This window comes from Syngnathus floridae, chromosome 10 (genome assembly GCF_059516105.1).
Source record: "Syngnathus floridae isolate MCC-2025c chromosome 10, RoL_Sflo_1.0, whole genome shotgun sequence".
Lineage (NCBI taxonomy): Eukaryota > Metazoa > Chordata > Actinopteri > Syngnathiformes > Syngnathidae > Syngnathus > Syngnathus floridae.
Window position 1 is genome coordinate 5,881,591 of NC_142422.1, and position 26,747 is coordinate 5,908,337.

Here is a 26,747-nt window from a genome sequence, read left to right on the forward strand (position 1 = left end):
CCGGAAGTGCATTTCTCCGGGTTATCGCGTGCTTGGCATGTTTTCGCTCTTGGTGTTTTTCACCGACTCTCTCAGTCGGTGTTTTTGATAGAGACGATAGAATACTCTGCCGGGAATTTCAACCGGTTTACCTGTCAATATCATCAGAGGATCGTAGATTTTGATAGTTTCTACTTCACTTGAACTTTCTGTTTTAACATGACTATTAAGCAAACGGCGTGGAGACGACAGTGGGAATTAAATTTTACTCTCGTTCCAACAGCCTCTTTGAAGTGAACGGTACACCGGGAGCAGTTTTTTTTTTCTCCTCACAACTTTGTGGTCAAAACGCCTCTTGTTGTTGATAACTCAGTATCGGATCTCCCTTTTCTTTTTATTTTTGAATCTCTATTTTTGTTTTTCTTGTTGACTCTTCCGCCCTCACCTTCGGACCAGAGGTGTTGAGCTCAAGTCGAGGGTGACCACTTGGAGGTGGTCCTCTGAAAATGGAGGCTGTTATCGAGAAGGACTGCAGTGCACTTGGAGGACTTTTCCAAACTCTTATCGGAGACATGAAGGTAAGATGAAAGAAGTTATCGCACAGCTTCCAACAGACCCGGCTAGACTACCATCTGAGTGATTTACTTGAGACGTTACTGCTTAGTGAAACTTGTTGGCGATGATCCATTTTTTAGACAAGCAGGTGGAACGTCTTATTTCGCCCTCTTTTGACAGAGACGACTTGTAGAGACAATTGGCTGCTGTCTCAGCTGTTGTACTTGCCCCGGAGGAATGGAAAGAATGTGACCGACGGAGTGTAATAACGTCCGCGGGGTCTACTTGCATAGGGGTTGACGTATGGGGGGCGCGCTGCAGGCATCGGTTTGCAAAGAAATTTAAAAACCTTTACGCTCCGGTGTTTAATTTCATAGTCAATATTGTCTCTAATATCAGCCTCCTACAGTTGGAGTGAAATGGAGGTGAATATTTGGGAATTCCTTTTAAACTTCTGCAGAAATTGATCATAAAATGTGGCATGGTCTTCATCTAAATCAAAGTTAGAATAAACACGCTGCTTAAATTCATACAACACAATTATATGTATTTTTTTAAACAACAAACATTTACAGGAAGATATGCTTGGATTGCATAACTGATTGACCTTTTCTTAGGAATAACGTCCAAGATTCCTGGGATGACTCTTGGGAATAGCTCCCTTAATGTCATGCCACCATATCTCAATCAGGTTGTGATCAGGATTGGTTGTAAAAGGTTACAAAAGTTGGGAAAGGGTACAAAAGTATCTTTAAAAGTCTTGACGATCATAGTGAACTGTAAAAGGAGTTTTTTATAAATGGAGATGATTCAGCACTATTGCATCTCTTTCAAGTAGTGGCCATCCTGGAAAGATGATTGCCAAAACAAAAAAAAAAAAAAAGAACCAACATAAAACTGTCAGCTGATGACTTAACAAATCACTGGCACATGCCAACATCTCTCTTAACAAATCTACCATACGCAAATCATTAAACTATCATGGGCTTCATGGGAAAATCCCAAGGAGGAAGCCATAGCTGTCTAAAAAAAGAAAACATTGCTGTGTGTTTGAAGTTGGTTAGGGAGCACTTGGGAGGAACACACAATGCCATGTGTGGGAAAATAATGGCACAGCACCCAAACACCAAGACCTTATCCCAACTAAAGTGTGGTGGATAGTAGGGCCGTCACAAACAAATATCTTTATAATCAATTATTCTGTCAATTATTCCATTGATCACACGAATAATTTAACATTACCCCGAATCAGTATTTATAGTCTTCCCTGGGCTATATGAAAAGTACAAACGCATGAATGAAGCAACTAGCACAGCATCCTTTTCCGTGCAACCTTTCCTTCTGCAATCCTCCTCTGTTAGCTTTCTTGATCCATGCTGACGTGAGAGAGAGTAGTCAGAAGACGGCAAGAGCTTCATTGTTGGGTGTAATGTTTGACAGCATAACATAACATTCCTAAGGCACTTGACAGTAGTAGCACATCACTGGCAAACATTTGGTCAAGCCCTCACTCTCTTTATCCTGTGCCGTTCCACTGCTGAGTTCCATTTCATAGCCTGCAGGCTCGACTGAACACTATTTTTTTTTTTTTTTTTACTGCCATAGTTTAGATTCAACTATTTCAAGCGGTGGACCTCAATTTGGTAAATTTAGAGTCCCATTAGGTGCCGGGCTCATTATGACATGGTATTAATAGTTTTGCTGTGAGGGGACCTTTCCCAAAGAAGCCAGTGACCCATTTTGCAACCGACAGGACATGATGGTAAATATCTGTGTTCATAATCGTTCTGATCTTTTTGAAGGTAAAATGATCATTTGAAGAGTCATTTGTTCGGGCAACAGTTTGCACATCTCTTCACCTGCGATATCAGATGTTATGTATCCGGCGATTGTTAAATCTGTCTTGATCGCAACAAAGTTTTTCTCGTTCACAGAGCGGCTACCCGATTTGGGAGGACTTCATCACCAAGGCAGGCAAGCTGCAGTCACAGCTCAGGTGAGCATTTGCATGATTACATGGCTCATCTTTTTGTGGAGCTACATTCATACTGTATCAATGACTCACCAATGACCCCTTTTATATTAAAAATAGCAATTCTATCAAAGATGACTTTTTACCTACCTAGTATAATATGTATGTCCTTCCAAAATTTAAATAAACCTCTCAACATCCTTTTTGCCCTTCCTGTCTGTTCATGTCTCAGTCCTAATTGTCTTCTTCAGGCTGTAAATTTGTGCACCTCCTGCCAGTCTTCTACTAACAATGTTCGCCACTTCTCGCCACTTCTCTTGGGCGCCTTTAAGTGGCCACGTGTCAGTAGACAAACAACTTACGACAGCTGTGATAAAAGCTTATTGTTCCCTATGTATTGTAGCTGTGACTGTCCTGCCGTTTTGAATGATCTTTGATTAACGATGTACGTCAGATTTCTTGCCGAAGAAGTGTCCACGTGTTCCTGGACAGACTCATGGTGACAGCTGTATAAAGGCTCAGGGACTTAACAATAGCATCCAGAGGCCACACTGTGCTCCTTTCCTCTGTTTTCTCAGTGTTACAACTGATTGATGGTGATATGTTATTCGACTGTTACCATCATTTAGGGGTTAAATATGTGACCCTGTCATACTTTAGCTCAGGGGAGCATTTGTGCTCTTGTTGCTAATGACTCCCAATTTGCTAGTCTTAGAGTACATTGCGACCACTGACCCCGCTGGTGAAAAGGTTACGACGGAACGAATGGAGAGGAATCTCCATTTGACATAGATGATCCAAGTCAGGGGTGCAACAAGCGCTATTTATAGACAGCCTGTTGTGGGATTTCAAACTTTGCCCCGATTACTGGACTTCGACTTTGCCATGGTGGCAATCGCGATTACTACTGGATCGATTCCAAGTTTTGAGACTGAGCTCTAAGAGTGAGCCTCTTGCCCTAATGGTAAACCACTATCGGGATTTTTTTTGGGTCCGCTTTAATGTTTTCTATAGCCACTTCCAATTTGGCACAAGTGGCGGTTTTGACCACAGCATAGCCAGCCCACACCCCATCCACCCATGGAGCTCTGTAATCTGTTCTGGGACGGGGTTGCATAAATGGACACACACATGGTAAAACAAACACACCCACCTTCCCGCTTTGGTACCGATAAGTGGCTTGCCAGCAGCGCTTGTGGCATGTGTCTATGTGTGTAATGATGTCCTTGGGGTACTGCTCTGTAATTTAGACCCTCTGCACCCCTCTCACAAGGCACCTAGGAAATCAACCAATTACAGTGTTTGGCCATTTTTTGGTCCATCAATGGCCTTTTTCCTCTCCTGCTCGTTTTGATTTGAAGTATGGTGTAGAATAAAGGCTAGCTGATTTCTAATCATGGACTTTTTTGGTCCGTTTGTTGGCCGATGCAGCTGTGTCTAGGGATGAAGAATTTATTCTGGGTTGTGGAAAAGGAAAGAAGCCCCTCAAGGCATGAATAAAATCAGTTTGAGCTTGGTTATTTCGATTATGTTCAATGCCTGCATGCAATGGCTTAAGTACATTTGACATACATATTCATCTGAAAATTGTTGGAATTTAGTGTGTCAGAAGTGGTGTCGAATTCACCTTCTTTCCAGGATGCAAATCAACCACAGCTACATTCCAGTTTCCGCTGCACTAAGAATAGATGGTGGCAGTCCATGTATCATTGTCGGCGGCTGAGCACTCAGTCTATAGGGAGTGGAGGTTGGCTTGGCCAGGCTTTCCTCAACTGACAACAATAAAATTGAATCCCTCACATTAAGGACAGGTGCTTTTTGACATTTGATACCATTTAAGAATGGTTTTACAAATATTGTTTCAAATTGAAGGAATCCACTTTTTGTCAGTGAATAACCTGAGCTGACCAGACTTTGGGAGAGCTTTCGATCCATGAGTATTGGATAAATGATCTGCTGGCTGTAGCTCCTCCATTGCTTGTGCTGTGCTTGAAATAGAACGGAATTTGAGAGTGCCCACGTTTTTTTTTTTTTCCATGGTCAAGCCACACCCTTGATCTTTTTTCTAAACTCTTCCCCCAAACTGCTTGTTAGCCAATGCTACGTTTTATGAGATATTTGAGTGATAAGAAAAGTGGTGTTTGTTTGCATACAAAATCTCAAGACATTTTTGGTATTAAATTGTGGAATTCAGTTGTTTACGTTATTAATTCTGTTCTGTCATACTGGTAATTTAATGAAGCAATAGTAAAAACTTTCCCCCAGTTTAGTGCGAAGGTTCTCTCTCGGACCCTGGAAATAAACAAGCGTTGACAAATTGAATCACAGTTCAAAACAAAATGTCTTATTGTCATTTCTTGATTTTCATTAGATTTTCATTTACTTTCGTAAGATTTAAGTTATTTCTTTGGCCACTTCGGACTTTTCTTTTGTTAGCAGAAATGTACCAACAATTTTGTTCATGTGTGTACCTTCACTCATTTCATGTTACCAGCACACAGACTGCAAAATAGGATGTTTGTTCTGTAAGGATCAATCAATAAAGTGTTTTTTGTAACTGAAGCTCTTCTCTTTTTTTCCATCTTCTAGAGCCACAGTGGTTGCCTTGGCTGCCTTCTTGGATGCCTTTCAGAAAGTGGCTGACCTGGCAACGAATTCAAGAGGTAGGAATCAAATGAATGGCTCGGCGCCATTTAACGCAGGTGCTTTGGTCAAGTGAAACATTTTCGCTGTAGTTCAAAATCAACTGACACCAGTTAAGTTGTCCAGTTTGCAGAGAAGTATTTTTTATGGTTGGTTTCTTTAACATATGGGTAATAAATTCATTATTTTGCTGTTTGTAGCTTTGTTTTGATCATGCTCCCTCCCCTGATTTGAAGCCAGCTGCATTTGGACTAGCAAGGAAAATATTTGTGTGTGTTTATGAGTGAGACATCAACTCCTTCCCCAGCACTGACCTGAGCCACCCCCCCACCCCCCTCTCCTATAAATAGCAGATGACTTTTTGCATTTCGGTCCTAAATCAACATCATTCCACTGCCTCGTACGTTACCTAATGGATGCTCGTAAACACACTTCAGATTTTTTGACAGATTTGTCACAACTATAAAGTGATCAGAAGAAAACACAACGCACATTTTCTCAAACAAAGAAAACCACCCCTTGACAAACGGACAACCATGCTACCCATGGGTAACCATTCAAACTGAACCGCACCATGACCTGCGGATTTGTACGAAGTGTGAAAAAAATTGAAGCATAACTGTAAAGTAGACAATCGACCGAACACGTATCAATTTTCAAAGGCACCAGCCGTCTTTGTAGTTGATGTCGTAAAGCCTTCACGTTGTAAAGATTGACAAGTTGATCTATCGACTCTGGGACAGCCGTCGGTCTCTTATGTTTATACTGTAGTTGTAAAGAACTTCAGATGTAAGTCATTGCTCTGGCAATGTTATCAGTGGTACCACTAAAAAGCTGAGACGGATTGATCATTTTCCAACAGACTCGTTTGATTCTGTTAAAACTTTGGGGTGTGGGGGATCGGGATGATCGTCTTTAGTGCAATAAGAAATTATAAACGATTACAGTTACATTTTGCAGCGTTTCACATGCTACAAGAAGATTTCTTTAAATGCTCTAAAAACACGAGCTGCATAAGGACACCCTGTGTTAGTAGAGTGTTAGTGAGATGCACAGTTTTACAATTCACATGACAACCACTCTTTGAGGTTAATTCTGCCGTGCTTAATGAGGGTCCATATTTGGCATAAGGTTTTGCAAAGCAGACATGGGAAAGTTGAGTTAATGTTCACTAATAGCTCTGAGTTCATTAAATGTGGATGACGAACAGCGGGGACCAAAACTCTAAGAGGCATATAGGAGGTTACTAATGAGTGTGCGTCTGCACCAAGTCCATAAGCTCTTTGATTTTACAAGAGTCAAAAGGGGGCAAAACAATGACCATTAAATCCCATGCACTGAAGCACACCGGAACCTAAGTGGAGACATGTTCACAGCACAAGTATGTGCATTCTCATGTGTGCATAGGCGTTAGCGTGTGCATGTGCGTACATTTTGCCAAGCACACGCTAAACACATCTTACGTTTGCCCAGTGATGTGTCCATCATTGCCCCCGTTGACCCCGCCGTTGTTCCCTGTCACCTCGTTTTACATCATCATCATTCTGAATGAGAAAACACACTGCCTGGTTTTGTCATATAACTGACTCTGTTGCCTATTGAATCATGCGCAAACTTTTTTAAATTAGAAATGGAAAAAATGGGAAATCTTATTATTCCTTTTGTGCAGTGACGTACATTTCGGTGCTCTCTGTGACCATACAGGAAACTTTGCTGTGCTCAATTCATGGCTCGGCTTCTTGGTTACAGAGCAGCCTCACATCCTCAAGCGGGCCACTGCCTCAATGCCCCCTTTGAAAAGTCTGTCCTCTTTTTCACTTTTAGCCGTAGCGTGTACGATGTCTGTCCTCTATCCCGCTTAGAATCCTGTTCTCTGTACAAGTTTGGTGGATGACTCTGAATTAAGTCTCTGTTCTCCAAGTTTGACCCGACCCCATCCTGTGAAACGTACAAATAGCTGGAGCCAGTAATTTAACTACCTACCAAAATGGTCAAAAACACACTCTGCCATTTACAAGTTTGCACAACCTTGTGTCTACACCCCCCAAGCAACACAGCAGTTGATAAATACAGAATATATTAAATCCAAATAAATATTTAAAATATGCACACTTCTCTTTTTGACACACTTAGTGAAACATTTTAGAACTCTGCCTGTCATGAAAGCACATTTTTTAGCGCAATATATTTTCTGTAAAACCATTGCATTTTTTCATGGCGCAATTTTACAATACATCAATGGGAAAATAATAATGACAATAATAATTCAAGTAGAAGAGCAATTAACATTTAACCTTCGAACATCGCAAACATTGGCATTAAAATGTAGAACAACAAATGAACTATGAAAAAGTTTAGATAAATAAAAGAGCCAGGGCCTCGTTTCAAAAATATCCTTACACAAATATTGACACACATAACTGCATCTTAAGTGTCAGAGTAAAATATTTCCATTGAGCGTTTTTTTTTAAGCAATACGTACTAAAGTCTACAGCATTTCTTGAAACGCTGATCTCCTCAACACTTGAATGGCGGCATCTCTTCATCGATAACACCATGAAGTGCCATCTGTGAGGCGTTAGAAATGCAAGCTGTCGCAAAATGGACGGCCAACCATGTTCTGCCGTGTTTTGTGTCAGGATTGATGATTATGTTTAAATGGACGATGAGGTTTGTTGTATTGCGACTTATACAATCGCAACATCCCAGCTTGGTGATGTTAGCTAGCCTCTCCGTGTTCTTTTGGCTTGAAACCAAAATGTTGTCACTAGAGCATTAGCCTTTGGAACTAACTCCATTTATGCCACTGAACCTTGTGTAGTTGTACAAGTGCAGCCATTTGAAAACTTAGCTTTGAATATGCTAATCATTTTTCTCCATTTCCATGTTGTTTGCACAGCCTGTTTGAATGAAGCAGCGTGACTCAATGATGACGTATATAAACAAACTTTATTGAAACTGAAGGCGTCAATTTAATAATTATTGAAGGGCATGTTAATAACAATAAAATTAAGGTTATATTAGGTAAGAGTTAATTTACATTACAGAAGAAATAACTACCAATTTTTTTTCAAGACAAACGAAATAGGCTTAACAATCTCTCTCTTGTCGGAGAAAGAAAGAATCAGTGTTGCACGTGTGTCACCAATGTTGTTTGTGGGTGTTGTCTCTGTTTGCACTTTGTTTTTGTTTAAACATGAACCTGGCCAGACCAGTGAGTCGTGTCGGGAACGCGGTCACAAGGCCCCGTGTTTTCTAAATTTAGTTTTTCCTTTCTTCAACAAGTAATGCTGTTCTAAAGACCACATTCCCCTTGGACCTTGGGCTGCCAGCCAACAATCCATCCTCTGTTCTATAGTAGCACGAAGGCTCTTACATTCTCACAGTAGGTCTCATAGATATGGAGCTTCTACCTTACCGGAGCTTGACTGAAACCCAAATAAAACAAGAGCATTAATCTGGCCATCGTTGGTGTGACTTTGACAGGAACTTTGGCTTTCATACGGGACTACAATGAAAGACTTCATATTTTTCAGGGACTCTTTTCGCACTTCATCAAGAACGTTCTGTCTTAATTTATTGCGCTCTGCAGCATTTTCTTGCTTCTTTGTATTGGCATGCCTGTCTACGTTCATGATTGCCAAGGCAGGTGTTTATCTGCTGGTCTGTCAACCAACACTAAAATGTTATTCGCTTCATCATGAGGATTTGAAAGCCAAAGAGGTAGAAGGTTGATAGACCTCGAGACAATAAAGTAACAAGATATAAATAATACAAAGTCAAAATAGCAAATTTTTCATTGGGGCAAACCCTGATTGACTTCATAGTTTTGTTTTGGAAATTGCTCAATAGTTGCCGCTTTTGAAAGCGACCCAGCGAGTTGAGTGGTCCTGATTGTTTCTTGTTGTGCCGCAGACACTTCATGAAGCCCTTTCAATGAATGATGTGCTTGTGTGAAGACCATGTGTATGTGGGCGGGCGGATGGATATGGGGTGACGCCGGGTTGGATAATGTCACCTCACTTACTCGTTGACAGTATCAGTGGCACATGTACACATGTACACACACACACGGAGGCACACATGGTGGGTGTAATCTGTTGGTCATTATTTCGGACAAAAGCAGTGTTGTGTTCTAGTTGGAAACTGCTCAGTGTCTTCTGTTTATCTGGTTTTAATGATCACCAGTAGACATGGGACTGATTACTGGTTTGACGGTTTAACGTGGTTTCAAAAAGTCAAGGTTCCAGTTACTGTTAAAACGCTCCATCACCGGTAATGTGCTTTTGTTTTGTTTTGTTTTGTTTTTTAGAGGACTTGTAAGCTGCAATTCGACCTGCAATTATGTCGCGAGTCACCGATAATAATCGGAATTAGTTGACTAATTGGATCATCACAGCAGATTGCACCAGCAAGGAGTTGCCTTTAGCAATGTTTGTGATTTGAAATTTTAGATATTAATTAAGTATTCATGTCATGTCTAATGCCTTCGCTGTTTATGTAGCAAGAATGTCTGTGGTGAAAAGGAACATCTTGCAGCTTTTAAGATGTTATCGCGGGTGTTTTACTAGGGGACATACATACTGTCGTAAAATAAGTCTCTTCTTAAAAAGTTGTTTTGCTACCGACCGGGTACTTTCCCATGCAGCAATCAGTACTTTGCCCTGAATATTTATTTTGGTCCTGACTTTAGCCAGTCATTGAACCAGACGATTGTTTTCTAACTGGGACAAAACTCAAGACAGCAAGTAAGCAGCAGGGCACAGCCTACAGAGAAACAGAGAACTAAGGCTGAGCAGAACTTTTGAAAATGACTGGACAAGAATATATTTTGATTTTGACAGAAGTATGCCACTACCATAACTTTAACATGCAAATATTTTGGTGATTGCCGATGCTGTTAATTTAGGGAAGCTGTGACAGAAAACTTCCATTGGATTATAGTCTAATAAATGTATCTGTACTACTCCTTTGCATGTCAATTTATAAGATTACACTTTGTTGAAAAATACAATGACGATCTTAATAGTGTCCCATTCATTGCATTGGTTGATAAGAAACATTCAGAATGCTTGGAATGGAGCTCCTAGGCATTGACCCATTTAATAATTTGTTAACAAAAATGCTATTTGTCAGCTATCTTTTCTTGTTTGTCCGTGCTCCCAAGACCTCGTTAGCATCCAAACTGCAAAACCACACAGAGGCGGAAGACTCTCAAATTACTCTTTGCTGTCATCTTTACTCCCTCCACAAATAACTTCCCACCTTATACTTAGTGTAGAATGTGTTTTCATGGAAGTATTTTCTGTGAGTATTGATAAGCCCCCACTCGAAATTGTTACCATAACGATCTTGGAGAAATTCCACATTTTTTATTTATTTTGGCTGTTTGAATGTTTTTTTGCACCTTCTACCGCTCTGATCTCATTTCTAACTTGCAATAAAATCAAGACATTTGTCTGTGAAGCATTTTCACAAGGAAATCAACTTGGATGAATGAGTAGAAATTAACTTTTTTTAAAACTGAACCATTGTGAACTCCAGTCGACGCCATGGCATTTAATTCCGTCACCAAAAAAAAGTACTTTTCATTCAATGCTAATGTTCCAGCCTCTTATCCCTTCCCCTCCTCTGTCAACAGCTGTTGATAGATGTGTTAGGACATTTTTTTTTTTTTGCATGTCAGCACCCGTTGCTTTGCAGCAGGTGTGTGTGCGTGTGTTGCCCACAGCGGTTCTTTTGTGGCTTTCCACTGAGGCTAGACATTCTGACTATGGAGTATGTAGGTTGCCAAAGTAAGACTGCTCAGGACGCTGGCTGTCATCTGATCTATTAAGAGAGTGGCACATAAGCCCCCCATCATTCAGGAAAAACTGATAAAACCAGCTATTATTCTAAAAAAAAAAAACGTCCTCATTGTTGGACTTGCACCTCTTGTTTTGGCTCTTCTGGTCTTCCAGTCTCAGAATTGTACCCAACACATATGCTAGAATGAATAAAATTTTATTGCATAGTTTAACGTCAATGATGTCCATTTATTACAAATGAGAACTGCTATTGCTAGCAAATTAAATGTTGCAGTTTTGCAAAAACAACACACCAATAAAAGCTACATTTGCACATTATTTCACAAAATTTCAACCATAGGTGAGTCATCATTGAAATCTTTATTATTTTCCCCATGATTTTTTTTTTTTTTTTAAATTGCTTTTCAAAAGGATTTTATTCACACGCGTGATCAACTATGTAAGTGTGAATGCATTTGTCTGTCATATTGAAAGACTGATTACACAGGCACATAAATCAGTGAATGAAACACGAGTGCAATGTGGGTGGCTCAATCTGGACATGCCAACAGTTCCAAAAGGAAAGTGTGTACCGCGGGAATATTTAAACTATGGCCCGGGGGCTATTTGTGGACTGCCTCCCATTTTTCAGCAGCCTGTGTACTGTGTACATTGTACTAAAAATATTATTTGACTTGGCCCATTTCACAATTTAAAAAAACAGTGGCTCTTGCATTCTTCAAATTTTCTGTTTGCGGCCTTCAGAGAAAACGAGCTTGGACAGAATTGTCTCGCAGACAATGTTTTCCGTTGAAAGAATATTTAGATCTACACCCTGCCACAAAAATGTCTTTTTTGTTGTATTTGCAGTAAGCAAAATGTACTATTGTTTCAACATTCCTGCTGCATTTTTTTCAGCCATGCCCAAATGTACACCTCGAAGCCAACTCCAATTTGTCCTGGGGATGCTGGTTGACCTCTGAATTTGAAACATGGTGTTTCCCATCAGAATTTTTTTTCCGCAGTTCCTGAGTGCAAACAGTTGCATGATTCAACTTCAATCAAATGTACATGTAAATGTACACCAATCCAAGTGGAGGCCATCAATGAAGTCATTTTAATTCTTCAATCATCTTTCTTATGTTAGTGCAGCCTTCTTGTTTTCTCTAGCGCTCTAATTTTTTTAAAGCAGAGTACCCCGGACCAGCTGGGTTAGTATATATGCGTATGTTTGAATCCAGCTGTACGGTCTCCAGCCTCTTATCAGTGCAACCACTGCCCCCCACTTAACAGCAAACATGTGTTACGTGGCACACTGCTGGGATTACAACCTCTGTGCTCTGCAAGAAACTCAAATTGAATGTTTGCCTAAATTTCTGGCCATAATTTACCCATCTCTCTGACAAGGTCCTTGATGACCTGTGACAGTTTGTCTTTTACCATTTTTAGCTTCACTCCACTGTATTATTGAATGTGCTGGTCTTTTGTAAAAATGCGGAATTACTAAAAGGTGTCTTACTCCAATACTAATTTGTTTTGAATCTGTTACTTTGTGAAAATGTATGCTGTAATGCAATGGGGGAAAAAAGTTGTCAAGTTAGGATTATTGTTCACTAAAATGTAACAATGAAAATTATCTTGTTTCTTACAATGACTCCCACACCCCGACTATTTAAATGTTGAGCAGGTATAATTACAAGACTGCAAAACTGCATGTCACAATGCAGCTATTTCTGCAGACAGCTAGCTACAGCGCTCCACATACACATTTAAAGCACTTTGGTAGGCTCGTCTGCTTTTGAGGTGCTCCGAGCTTGTTTTCGTGTGCTTGTTGATGTGAGCCAGACAGCGTGTGTGGCACCCAACTTGAATTGTGTCTATTTGTGACAGTCACATGATGCTAGCCAGAGTAGATGCACTGTGTATAACAGTTTTACCCAGAAAGGACCACAACAGTTTTACAACAAGAACATAGGAACGTTCACATTTAGCTAGGAGAATTCTCTCATTCCTGCTATTGCACAGCAGAGAATGCATGACTATGAACTTTGGGCTAGGATTAATGAGAATATTGTTGTAGCCGTGAAAATGAAAAGAAAGTTGACATTGGCTCGAAGTAAGTTTTCTAAAAACAAAGAGCACCTAAAATCATGTGAACCAAGCTGTAAATTTTATGGAAAGCCAGAACACGAAATATGCACAGCTACAGTATATACAAGCCTCTTTTACAAAAATTGGCATGCCAGAACTATAAGAGAAGATTTACATTTATCTGGCCTTTCCTTTGACACACAACTGAGCAAAGCAGGCTCGTGCAACACGGCATCCCGCTATCACATCATTTGATGCGTGACATATCAAGTATGCCATATGAAATATTTGTCGGACAGCAACACAATAGGAGAAATGTTTGAGCCGGTGTTAAGTTACCCGCCCCCACTTCTACCGCCATTACAGCATTCCCTTCTACCTTCTGTCCTGCTTTTGTTATTGCATCCGTACTACCTTAGCCCCTCCCTCCCGACTCATCTCCCAAGCGATGTTTATGGAGAACAGCCTCCCAGAAAAAAGTGGTCAAAATGCCAACGTCAACATAAAAGGGGCTAGACGTGCACATGCAGTTTCCATGGTAACTGGCAATTGTTGCCGAAGCCACACGTTGACTTTTGCCGTAGGGGGGGGTCAGCATCATCAGTAGACACCTTTGTGGCAATGCCCATCGCGTTTGGCTGCATGGGTCATTTCAGATGAGACTTCTCCGTTCAATGGGACATTGTTCAGACAAAACGGATTGCAGGTATTGCAGTCACATTGCCAAGCCTTGACAGAGGCACTCTTGTTACTGCTTCAAGATGACTGCGGTCTTTCCATATGCTTCATATCAAATCCAGATGTACGGGTGTGGTAGAAAAAAAATACATTATCAGCTGAAACCAAACTCTTCCCCTGACAGTACTGACTTGAGCTGCTGAATTACCGTGCAATGAAGAGATTTTGCCAGGACTAACACTTTCTTGGGCCTTATGGCCTCCCTGTGGTACTCTTGACATCTGTTAGCCCCACCCTCAAGAATAATATGTTGTCTAGTGGTGAATGGATGGATAGATGGATGGATGGATGGATGACACACAAGTGAAGCAAGAAACAAAAGAGCATCTTGTAGTTGTTAGTATCATTCACTTGCTTAACACTTTCTGGCTCGCTCATTAAAAAAGGACAAACGTTATTAAATGTCCATAGTGTCTAGCAATAAAAATGATAATATATGTGTGCTATCTGCAAAAACGGTGCTTACCTCACCAGAGCACAGTCCCACACATCCACGCCTAAGAACTGTCTGGCCCCACCTTTTCCCACTTGCAGACACAAAGTCGTGCAAAGACAAACTCGTATATAGATACAAACACATGCAAGAACAATCTCACACAGAAACCTGAGTCAGTCAAACAAAAGTTCTGTCAGTCACCTTGACGTCCCAGTCTGAAGGACAGCTGCTGAGCCTTCAGGAAAGAATATGACACGAGCCTTTCGGGCCTCAATATCATCGTGGTCTTGTCTCGATATGAAATAATGAGCCATTGTGTTTTGGGTTAGTTATAACACGTCACGTAGCCTGGCTGCTACAGCCATGGCAACAGAACTATCTCAAAAATTGTTGATGTTACAATTTATTCAATAATAAATATTTGCTGCAATTCTTATTGTCAATTTTGTAGCTTTGTGTAGTGTTTCTGCATTCCAGTCCTGCCGATCTCCATCCTCGTGAACGCAGTGGTCACCTTTCTTTGTGATCAACTGCCCAAAACATAGAATGTAATTACGAAATACTTCTCGGGCAGGCCTCAAGTGTCCAGTAAGAGTTTTAATGACAGCTTTGTGAAGTCATCTTGTTGTTAAGGTTTGTTGCTGAAATTGTTTCAACCTAGGCGTAGATGTTTTTGTACAATTCCCATCAGCATGAGACACTTCAACTGCTCAGTGCCATTTTAGGCATATTGTGACTTTTTTTCCCATTTTACTTTTTTCTCATCGAGTTTCGTCTTCCCTCCTTTTTTTGGTCATTGTACTGTGAGAGCGAGACTGTCACGTGGAAACTGATGTCCTGATCTTTGAAAATATATATCGTTTCTCCAGTGAAGCAAACACTGACTTTGTCACTGATTCACTCAACTCAATTATGCCTGTTTTTTTTTTCTATTTTTGTCTTTCAGGAGGCACCAGAGACATTGGATCAGCTTTGACCAGGATGTGCATGAGACATCGTGGCATTGAAGCTAAATTCAAACAGTTCTCCATGTAAGGAATTGAATTTGTGTGCGAATGTTTGGCACCTATCTTTGCTCAAGTACTGCACGACTGACATTTATTTACATGCCAGTACTGTTTTGGTCAGCACTTGACTGGAATGTATGATTGTCTGGTTTTGCATGTACAATCAAGCCTGCCATCCTGGAGTATGTCGTAACGCGACACATTTGATGCGCTTTCACCCTCACGAGGCACATCCAATAAACATCTCTGCGCATGTGGTGTCACTCTACGCGCCAAGTGTTGATGTCATGTGCGAGAGTGCCCCCTGTAGTGCTGTACTTGTGCGAGAGACGATGCGTATAGCATTACGCATTAAGAATGTTTTAACGTCGACCCTCACACATGTCCACCGCATATCTGTCGCCATTTCACACACACACACATTACCCAGACAAGGGGCTCTAATTTCAAATGGCATTTCAGCACATTCCTTTCGGATCTCCATAGCACCCTGTAGGTGGAAGCTACACCCACCCACCCTCTGACAGATAGACAGACAGACAGAAGGACAACAGACAGACTGAGACAGAGAAATGTTGACAAGAGAGAGTTGCAGTCTAATTTTAATCGTATGGACTAAGCCTGCAGCTGCCGAGCCCTCGCAGCTTCTTAAACACAGTCACATATGCACAAATGTCTCACGAGTCAGTGAGGTAATGATTGACAGATATGACTGCACAAGCGTCTACCATCCCACTGTGACACAGTTGGATATAAACACTGTTGCCCGGGTTGCCTGCCTATTAATGATTGACAAACGAGATGTCACCTTTTGCCAGTTTTCGGGCAAATATGTCAGTAAAGTCTGCAGTGAGGTTGTAACATAAAAATTAAACGTGAAAATATTTGCCCTTGTCAGTCTCAATGAAGTATACTGAAAATGTGGGAGGACCTGTAGATTTTAAATTAACTTCACTAATATAATAATAATAACTATGATTTTTCTGCAGGACCTTCCTGGAGGCTCTGATCAACCCCCTACAAGAACAGATGGAGGAGTGGAAAAGAGGGGTCTACATTTTGGATAAAGACCATGCCAAAGGTAGAACAGTCATAGGTCACTCACTTAAGCCCGTCACCATAATCACTTAACCATCCTATTGTTCGATAAATAAAATGGACATCGTAGTTTTTCCCAGACTCGATAAATGTTCTTTTCTTATGAGTGTCTGTTTATACACGTCATTGTCAGCGTTGAAGCAGTGTGAAAGAATTAGCATTCTCGAATTTGCTTTTTCTGATGTATTTACAATTACAGAAAATTGGGCAGAATCAATGGAACTCATTTTGTTCCAAAGCTTAATGCCACAGTGGTAATGTTTTGGGTTCAATCCAGATGAACACAGTGGCTGGCTAACGTCAACAAGCTGGAATGTCGCATTTGTGTGAAGAAAGTTGCAAGACAGTGACCCTTAAGTTAAAAGTCCATTTCAAACACAGCCGTCCCAACCAATTGTAATGCCTGACATGTAGCGTTACTGGCTATATAGAGAAAGAGATATAGCCATCTAACACTGTTGAGACACCTGCATTTAAAGGAATGCTGCTGACGTTTATTAGGCAGCACAAATCCCCCTCCTAAAAAAAAATTGCCATTCCAGCCTTATACAAATAGGTGATCGGTGAAGGAGATAAAAGTTCTCAGGAATCTCATTTTACTCTGCCGCTACATACTATATGTAGTTTTTTTTGGGCATGTGTTACTATTTAAGTGCATTTTTTTTACAGAGTCTGATTCTGTTTTATTGGAGATATATGTATATAGTATTTGAATTGTTCTATATTTTAATGCCAAAGTTGATATTTATGTGAATCAAAAGTTAATGGTGCTTGAAAAAGATGTAACCTTCTATAATATTATCAGTGTCATTAAAAAAATAAAAAAATATCTGGGAAAATATGTCGTCATAAAAAAATATCATGTAAGGCCAAGTTGCTGTCATCACTTTGAGCAAAAAAAAAATTATTATAAATCTGCTATGCCATTGAGGGACGTTGACTAAATTCTTGCACACTCTTTTACTGTTTGTCTGAACTAGAGTACAAGAGAGCTCGGCAGGAGATCAAGAAAAAGTCATCAGACACACTGAAGCTTCAGAAGAAAGCAAAGAAAGGTAAAAAGACACTCTTAATTTTGCTTTAATGCCAATGTCTTGTGAATAAAATACATGACAAAGTAGGACCACAGTGAGACGTGCAGAATTACTTTGTCCTGACTGATGAACACTTGTGCAAATCTGGTACAGCTAAACATTGCCTTACTTGGTAGCTTGCATTGGGCAGGTTTTTTTTTTTTTCCTCCCTCTCAAGTTCTCTTGGCTCAGGATTTACAAACACATGTACCCACATATAAAGCACTTGGACATATTGCTATGTTTTGGGATGTTTATAATTTGGCGTTTTAAAACATGACGTCAGTTGAACTTGTAAATCAGATTTGGCAATCATTCCTTGTTGTTCTTGAACAGCAAGTCACGTTAAATACGCCGGCTGAGCGCAATGCAAACACTTCTAAAAGGAAGGTGTCGTTCTTTCAGTTGACTTTGTTTCTCTCCTTGTTCACATATGGTTCTGATAACCATCCTTGTCTTCCTGGAGCTGACACTTGGGGTAAGTCAGTCAGTGTCAAAGTGTCAATACATAGGTAGATATTTGTAATGCTTTGTCAAGTGATATGGAGTATCAGTTGGCGAACTCTACAAATGTCATCTTTAATTTACGTTTCGGGGTTGCTATGGGTACATTGATAGTATGCTACTGGTTTAGGAGCCATACCCTAGGAAACGGAGACGCTTTTAATGTGTCTTTCCCTGCCTTTGTTTTTTCATGGCTTTTCTCGTTCAAGCTGTGCGGTTACACAGCATGTTGAATTAAAGTCTTCACTCAACACTTTCCTTGGCTTCCAAGCTCCGTATTATTAGTCAGCACGAAAAGAGCAAGTTTCTCTATCTGGCTAACAGCAGAAAAGGCAAGTGTAAAACTCATGGATCAATAGCCACTCGTTTTTAAAGAAGGTTATGGTTATTTTGCACTGATTAGCAGTTAAAATGGGATTTGTCAGCATACGGACTAAATAACAAACATCGTCTTTCTAGTCGTTTGGAATACAACAGATGAGCCACAACTCTAAAGCAGCCAAGAAAATAAAAAAAAGTTTCTCATCCCATCTATGTAAAGTCCTAAGACGAGCAAAGTCAGTACACATGGTTATAACAAACAGCCCATGACTGTGGCTTAATGTAATCACTGCTCATGTGCAACCTGGAGAGGTTAATCGTGTGTGAGTGCATGTCAGATCACATGAACCGCACACACACAGGCAATGTGCCGGTTCAGTTCCCACTATTTTCTTGTTAACATTACTTGCAAGGTAAAGTGAAACGTTTTGGAGGCTAGTGTGTTAGATACTGAAGGGGTACTTTACTTATTTAGCACTTTTCAGCAGTAAAAATCTCATATTTTGTCTATAATCTATTTGATAATTTCATTATTTTTCCTGTATAAGTGATGAAGGTGATCCACATAAACGTGCATTTGCCTTCTCTTGTGGCATCACGACAGTAACATTTCGACTGCTCCATGAGAAAGGTCAAGCTTTGAAGTTCTAATCATTGTTCCACCACTTATTGTAGGACTTTCAAAAATGACTTGTTAACAATAGCATGAATCACAAATTGGACTCAATGTCACATTCAAACAGGGACACAAAAACAGATGCTGGAGTAAAGAATAGCTCACAAGTTTGTTATGCGGTTTAAGCCAAACAAATGACATGCACCCTTCGGCCATAATTCCCATCATTCCCTTTGTACAGTCTCACGAGAAACTTGTTGTGTTTGCCATTTAAGTGAAATGGAACTGCAACTTATATACCATATGTTGTCATGAAGTGCTGCAAAATTTCTCAGTTTATTGTAATTGGGCATTTCCTTCCTTTGGGTACAGGCGTGATCAGTAATGACCTCCATTCACTCAAAGCAGCCACGAAACTTGCAGTGTGTATTTGTTGACATCATTCGTCATGTCTCATTGCCATTGCTTGTAATTTAGTCCGTCATGTAATGATTTTTTTTTTTTTTTTTAAAACTTGACTATACATAATGATGTAGTGTAGCTTCAGTGGACTATATACATTGAATTTGTCATCATGTTTGTGTTCACTGGGAGTTTAAGCATACTGTGTCAGATTTTGCAGGACATTTTATGTGCCAGCTTTGGACAAATGCCAACCTTTGCACCTCCATTTGCAAACTCAGGATGGCTGGATCTGAGTTCAATGTATTTAGTCACCCTACACGTATGACACAATTTTGTTTTTTGTCATTTTGTTTCTTTTTGTAAACAACAGTTGAGTTGTCACATCAAAAAAAAAAATACTTGCAACTCTGGCGAGTGAAGTATTGTATTGTAAACTCCTCTTCATCTTTTTCTTCTGTCTATGAGCTTTGCTAATTTTTTGTGTGTGTGCTCATTCCATCTGGCAGGTCGTGGTGATATCCTACCCCAGTTGGACTGCGCAATGCAGGATGTCAATGACAAATACATTCTTCTGGAAGAAATTGAGAAAGAGGCCCTGAGGAAAGCACTAATAGAGGAGAGACAAAGATTCTGCGCCTTTGTAGCCATGCTGCGGCCTGTAGTGGTATGTAGCGTCTGGGTTTTCCTTTTGCACACCTCTTGATTGCTCAAGACTAAAAAAAAACTTTACGGGGTCACACTTCTAATGCACATTTGGACAAACTAGTTCATTGTGTCAATACTTACTGTGATTGCTACAAATTATTTTTACAGGATGAAGAGATTTCAATGTTGGGAGAGGTTACCCATCTCCAAGCCATCTCTGATGACCTCAAATCATTGACATCTGATCCTCACAAACTACCCCCTGCCAGTGAACAAGTAATACAGCAATATATAGAGACTTTTTTTTTATGATCACTTTCAAAAGATACACCATATGTGCAAGTATTTTAATCTTGTTTGTTCCTTCCAGGTGATAATGGACCTGAAAGGTTCAGACTACAATTGGTCATACCAAACTCCACCCTCTTCTCCTAGCACCCCTACGTCCAGGAAGTCCAGCATGTGCAGGTAACAACACACTATATACACAACAAAAAAGAAAATAGAGGACATAGATGTACATTACTTTGACTTTGACTTTGATTATGGTATGAATTCACAATTATGGCATCAGCAAGGTTTTGTAGTCTTGTACGAAACATCCTTTAGTTCTGCCCTCTAGTGGTGGGTATTAGCAGTAAGTTGTGTTTTTAATGATTCATTGTGCTGTAAACGCTTGCTAAATATTTGTAGTGATGACAGAAGGCGATCCTTTTTTCATTAAATGGCAGTTCACATCTCTCATTGATTCAATGTGTCTCGCAATGTACTGTCAGTTGCCATCCAATAAAGAAAAAAAATAGTTTTACTGTAACTTGTGTGCCAGCTAAACATATTTAATCCCGATAGTCACAGTAAGCAACAAGCTCGGTCCACCATATGCTCAGGAAGAGCCATCTCAGTCCTCCTTTTACGTATTTGGCTTGTGTACTTTATAGGTACGCCGATTATATTATGACTCAAGTGGCCTCGGTCATTACGAGCTGTAGTACATCACCATGGGCTGCTGTGTTAATGATTTCCTACCTTGTTTCCTCCACGCACCCCGATTCCCTACCTTCCTCATTTCCTCGTTTTCCCGACACTTGATGCAAATCCCATCCTTTTCTTCACCTCTTTGGGTGGTTATCTGTTCCACCGTTGACTGTCCCTTCCTCCCTCCCTTCTCTGTCACAGTAGTCTGAACAGTGTTAACAGTAGTGACTCCAGGGGATCAAGTGGCTCTCACTCTCATTCTCCTTCCTCCTCTTCTTCCTCCTCTTCCTCACACCACCTCTTCCACCACCATCAACCTCGCCAACGGTATCGCAGCTCCACGCTGTCGCAGCAGGCCCCGGCTCGACTCTCCAGCATCTCCTCCCACGACTCTGGCTTTGTCTCTTCATCGCATGATCAGTGCACATCCTCAAAGTCATCGTCACCAATGCCGGCGAAAAACAAGGTGAGGGACATGCTCTTTGCTAAACACTTGTGCACCATATGAAAATACAACTGTGTTGTCTGACTTATAATCCGAGTGGGGGATCTAGCTGTTAATTCTCTACCTAACGAGCATTTTGAGCAATAACTTGATGTGACTGTGGTGAGGTTGACTGCACAGGAAATTAGTGTGCTTCCATTGTAGCCCAGGGCAAAGCAGGTCAGTCCCGTGCTACTATTAAACTGTCCACCGCTGTGAAAAACCGGAGTTTGCAGAGGCTCAGACATCCTGAGTTAATATCTTTTCCAAATGTGCATCTTAAAAGGTAACTCACAAGCAGGCTGGAAGTTTTTTTTACTGTTTCCTTATTCACAGGTCTCATTCTTGAAATTCAATTAAAAAAAAAAATGTGAGAATGCGGCTGGTTTACGTTGATTTTCCGCAGGGCTGGAATAAATGAGTACCAGACCTCACCAAGTTACCCACTAGAAGTTAATAATGTGTTAATATAATGCAATGATTGTGTTTTATTTCAACATTTGTAGTTGCTTGAAATATGAATAAATTACAAATGTTTATGACTGTTCTTTTAGCTCGCCTAACACTCCCAATATAACTGCCTTTATTTATTATTATTTTTTTTAATGCACTTCCCGCTGCACCTTCTCCACAGCTTGTACGGTCACATGAGTGCACATCTGACTAACTGCTTAGAACTATGGAAAAGTTGCCAGTGCTGTCTAACATAGTGCTCGTCTCGCTGTCTTTCTGTCTTTGCCCTTGCTATTCTGTCTGTGTTTGTCGTGTGCTACCATCTTTTGCCCCCGCCTGCTGCTGCTATGCTTGCTGCCCCAGCCTTGCGCTGGTTCCAGCTCTTCTGATGCGTCAGAGTATGAGAAACTTCACAGTGACTTGGGCAGGAACCCCCCTGCTGGTGCTGCGTCTCTGCATACTGTTGACAAGGTGAAACACTTTTCCACTGTCTGCTTCAAATTAACCTGCATCCTTGCCCGCATCCTGCATCATACTGAAGCTAATACTTGGCTGAACATGATGTCAACATGGCTGTTTTTCCCCCTCACATGACAATAAAATTCTGATGAGCTAAAGGAAAGTACGAACTGTCCCAAAGAAGGACTCCAGATCCAATGTCATTTCCATTATTTGTCTCCTCAGTTAAACCATTTATTTTCTTTTAGCTTTTCTCCTATGTTATGTAATTTTACAGAGCCCTGAAGGTGACATGCAAGAAAGAAAAAAACGAGAAAGAAATTTTGCCTTCCCTCGCAAAGTGAACACGGTTTGTTTTTCTTCCATGTCACCTTAGGGTCTTTGTACCATTTTGATATTTGTACAGGGTGGGTGAAAAGTAACTAGGCATTAAAAATTGGTCATATAATTTTCATTCCCAGTACGTGGAAACAAATGTTATGTTATTTTATTACAATCAAAGCAGAATTGAAAAAAAAAGTAAACTGCTATGAATTTTAGTTAACTGGGTCATTTTTAGAAAATCAACAATAAGACAAGAAGAAATCCCCATTAGTGCTGTCTCTTTAAAAAAAAAAAAAAATATATATATATATATATATATATATATATATATATATATATATATATATATATATATATATATATATATATATATATATATATATATATATATATATATATATATATATATACATATATATATATATATATATATATATATATATATATATATATATATAATTACGTCAGCGATACTAAAATTCTATTTGTAATGTTACTATGTTTCGCCCACACTTGTTCTCCCAGTTAATGTTTTTTTTTGCTCATATTCTCATATCATTTATCATTTCAGTAATTCATCCCATCGTTTGTTTTTGTTGTCTCTTTTTGTTGTAATCCACCAACATACACAAGCAGCTGTCCAATGGCTTTGACCACTACAGCCCAGCCAACTCCCCTACCAATGGTGGGAGTTTGAGCTCAGGCACCAGCACAGCTTTCCCCTTCTTCCCTCCATCCTCCTCTTCCTCCTCCTGCCCATCGCGATCATGGTCACGTCCTGCCTCAGCGCTCCTGCCAGACTTCCTTCACAACTGCCCGATGGGCTCTCCCATGATCCCTTCCTCTCATGTTCCCAGCTGGAAGGTTTGTCTTAAAAAAAAATCCAGGGTCTGATCAAAACATGCCATGCTTGTGTTTTGAAAGAAAGGAAAGAGGTGTACAATTGTTTTACTTTAACCAAAAAAAAAAGATCAGAACAATGAGTTAATGTTTCTTTCCAGGACTGGGCAAAACCGGGCCCATACGACCAGCCCATGGTCAATACATTGCGAAAGAAGAAAGACAAGGGGCCTCCAGTTGTAATGGAAAGTAATGGAGTTACAGGCAGGGAAATCAGCGCACCACAAAGCCTTTCGACCTCTACTCCGGCTCCAGCTGACCTGCATGCACCTCAAAAGGTCGCACTGGAAGAAAGAAACAGGACACCACTCAAGGTTATTTTCCCCATATCCGCTTGTCTCCTCAGGTAGTTTAACCATGTTAAAATGTGTCGATGTCTCCAGCCTGCTGAGCTTGAGGCCCATGATGAGCTAGCTCTTGCCTTATCAAAAGGCCTGGAACTGGACACCCAGAGGTCCAATCGGGACTCAATCCAGTGCTCCAGTGGGTACAACACTCAGACAAATACACCCTGCTGCTCTGAGGACGCCATTCCTTCACAAGGTAACACAAAGCACTCAAGCAGCAAGTTGAGTTTGGTCACTAACCTTTTTTTCCCCCCCAACTTCTTTCCATTTCATCCCCTCCAGTGTCAGATTTTGACTATTTTTCAATGGCCGAGGAACAGAATCCTGAGCAACAGCAGCCCGACTTTGACAAGTCATCCACCATCCCTAGAAACAGTGACATTGGCCAGTCATGCCGACGCATGTTTCAGACCAAGCGGCCCGCGTCCACAGCTGGCCTGCCCAGTACACCTGTACACGGGGGCTACCCCAACGGAGGCCCTACCTCAACACCCACCCACACACCTTCTGGGCCTTATCCACCTACTCCGACAGGTTGGTACATCCCACACGTGTGCCCTCACCTCTCCCTTTGAGTACAGTGGTACCTTGACTTATGAATTCAGTGAGTTTCATGACCAAGCTTGTAACTCAGTGTAAGGCATCACACTACCGAAATTACTTCATTTGTTTTTCCCTTCACTCAAGTGGCATAACTTGATTTTAAGACACTTATGTTGGTAGTATTACGTCAGTTCTAAGATATTACTTATTGTAATCATGATTTTTTTTTTGTGTGTGTGTGTTTCTGTCCCTACAGGTTGTTTGAATCAGGGCTTTTATTCTGGATACCATAATGTCTCTGGGTCCTATTCTGCAGGGCATGGTCCAGTTATTGTCACTCCAGGGGTTGCCACAATCCGCCGCACCCCTTCTTCCAAACCTTCTGCCCGCCGCTCAGGCTCAGTTGTAGGCGGAGGTCCCATTCCTATTCGTACACCAGTCGTCCCGGTTAAAATCCCAACAGTTCCTGACATCTCAGGAGTGGCAAATGGGAGCAGGAGCGGAGAGGAGATCGGAGGGAGTCCAGATTCTTCCACGTTCCCAAGAGGAGACAATGCTGGAGTGCCGCCTGGGGTGTCTTGGAGTGGACAGGCTGCAATCAATCCTCCCACCGTCCTGCCGGCTAACCAACTGGCCCAGCAGCACCCTCATAGTGAGCGAGGAGAAACCGAAGCAGGAGAGGAGGCGGATGGCAACATGTTGGTGGCTATCCGTAATGGAGTCAAGCTGAAGAGGACCCTCACCAATGACCGCTCGGCACCTCGCATCGCATGATTACGACAACACAGAGAGAAAGGAAAGAGATTGTGACATGACATTTTATTCAATAGGAAAATTTCGCCTGCTCTTTTTGATGGTGTGTTAGGATATCTTCCGACATGATTTGGATCATCGGTGTGATCACTTTGACTCCTTGCTGCTTTTTCCATTTGTTTTCACAAGTTTTCTCGCTCCCACTCTTGCCTGGCTAAATGTTTGATTTCTGTCCGTGTTGCCAAAAAGCGTTTTGATGCTTTTTACACGTACTTCCTCGTGCTCTTACAGTGCTCGACACTTTCAGCATCACCCTTTGAACAAGGATGTGTAGCACATATGTCTGCTCTACAGGAAAATGTATACACACACAGAACATTTTTGTAGCATTTATTAGCGGTCATTAGCACTGCCTCATACTGCAGTTATTTGCGCATAGACCTTACTAATGTTATGTAAAAAATATGTTAAACATTTTTTTTTTTAATGAAAGTTTAAGTTTAGTAGAAAACAAAGTGTTTCGTTTGCATCACTGTGTATCATTCTATCACCTGTAGACAAACTGGTGTTGGAAATGTTATGTCAGTGGCGGCATCGAAACACATCCACTAAAATTTGTGTTATTTAAGAAATTTCGTTTTATTTTACAGTTGTTGCAGCAACATGAGGGCCTTGTGCCATATGTTGTGTGTGTTTGCATTTCAGTTAAAGCACTGTGCGATCGTTGTGACTGCATATGGGCCTTGTAAATAGTATTTTGCTTTACAAACATCTATTTATTTTCTTCATTTTGCAATGTTTATATCTTTTAAAACAGTGATATTGACACCCATCTTATCTGATTTTCCGGCTTTAGTGCCATATAGTGTTGGTCTATTATTTCACCTTCATTTACAGTATAATTCATTTTGTCAAGGCTGACTGGTGAGAAAGCTGAAAGAAAAAAATCAAATAAGTCCATTGAAGGTCCACACAAGCATAACTGTATTGGCTTTGCGATGAAAACCCTTCATCAGCATTAATATTGATGATATAGGAATACATTTAGTGCAGTCCCCTCTAAAAAATATCTTATTGTTTCATTTGTGTTGTAATCTCACCTGTCTTAACCAAAATACTCTTATTTCAGCCGTCCACTTGTACATAATATGTATTATCCACTATGGACTATTCATATTAAATGGCTAGTGTAGCAGTTATATATTATATCAGAGTTCTGTATCTAGTGACTTAAGAAGTATATACTCTTCTGTTCTGAGGAGTGGAAAGTTAAGTTGTTTTTGTTCAAGTTTATAATTTCACACTCACTGCGTTAGACATATCTACCTGTCTGCACAATTGAACAGTTTGTTCCCTATAGTACTTTTGTGCAATGACCATGTCAGCAATATAATAAAAACAACAAAGACGAATGTGCTCCTTGTACTTTGACTTTGCCACTATTTTATTAATCTTTTTTCTTCTCGGAAGTATTTAATTACTGTATGCCCTTCCTTTCAATTTACGAATAGTTTCCTGTCAAATTACAAAGACATGCATGCGTGTTGAGTAATGTAATTTACTCATGCGCGTGCATCGTTTTGGCCACCAGGGGTCAGTGTTGACCATGCTTTTTACGACACCGATTTAAATGGGACTGT

General features: G+C 40.6%; 1 protein-coding gene across 8 annotated transcripts; it reads left to right on the top strand.

Moving 5' to 3' along the window:
• Positions 1-33: 33 nt before the first annotated feature.
• Positions 34-26,519, top strand: LOC148392130 (protein MTSS 1-like). 8 transcript variants are annotated; one of them, XM_088387500.1, is made up of 18 exons: positions 34-557; positions 2,469-2,530; positions 5,096-5,169; positions 15,147-15,231; positions 16,197-16,288; positions 17,286-17,360; positions 17,845-17,856; positions 19,731-19,888; positions 20,038-20,145; positions 20,240-20,337; positions 21,049-21,310; positions 22,145-22,252; positions 22,518-22,589; positions 23,201-23,428; positions 23,566-23,778; positions 23,848-24,007; positions 24,094-24,345; positions 24,611-26,519. In XM_088387500.1, exons 1-18 carry the CDS (start codon positions 486-488, stop codon positions 25,126-25,128), a joined length of 2,649 nt encoding a protein of 882 aa, XP_088243626.1. In that variant the 5' UTR covers positions 34-485; the 3' UTR covers positions 25,129-26,519. The 8 variants fall into 8 exon arrangements, with proteins under 8 accessions (XP_088243626.1, XP_088243625.1, XP_088243628.1 ...); XM_088387499.1 differs by having other exon boundaries at positions 35-557; positions 21,046-21,310; XM_088387502.1 differs by lacking the exon at positions 22,518-22,589 and having other exon boundaries at positions 36-557; positions 21,046-21,310.
• Positions 26,520-26,747: the final 228 nt, after the last annotated feature.

Excerpts from the sequence above, each read along its gene's own strand:
- LOC148392130 (XM_088387499.1), top strand. The coding sequence starts at position 486 with ATGGAGGCTGTTATCGAGAAGGACTGCAGTGCACTTGGAGGACTTTTC. Across the intron at positions 20,146-20,239 it reads TACCCCCTGCCAGTGAACAA|GTGATAATGGACCTGAAAGG; the intron begins GTAATACAGCAA and ends TGTTCCTTCCAG. Across the intron at positions 23,779-23,847 it reads GAAACAGGACACCACTCAAG|CCTGCTGAGCTTGAGGCCCA; the intron begins GTTATTTTCCCC and ends CGATGTCTCCAG.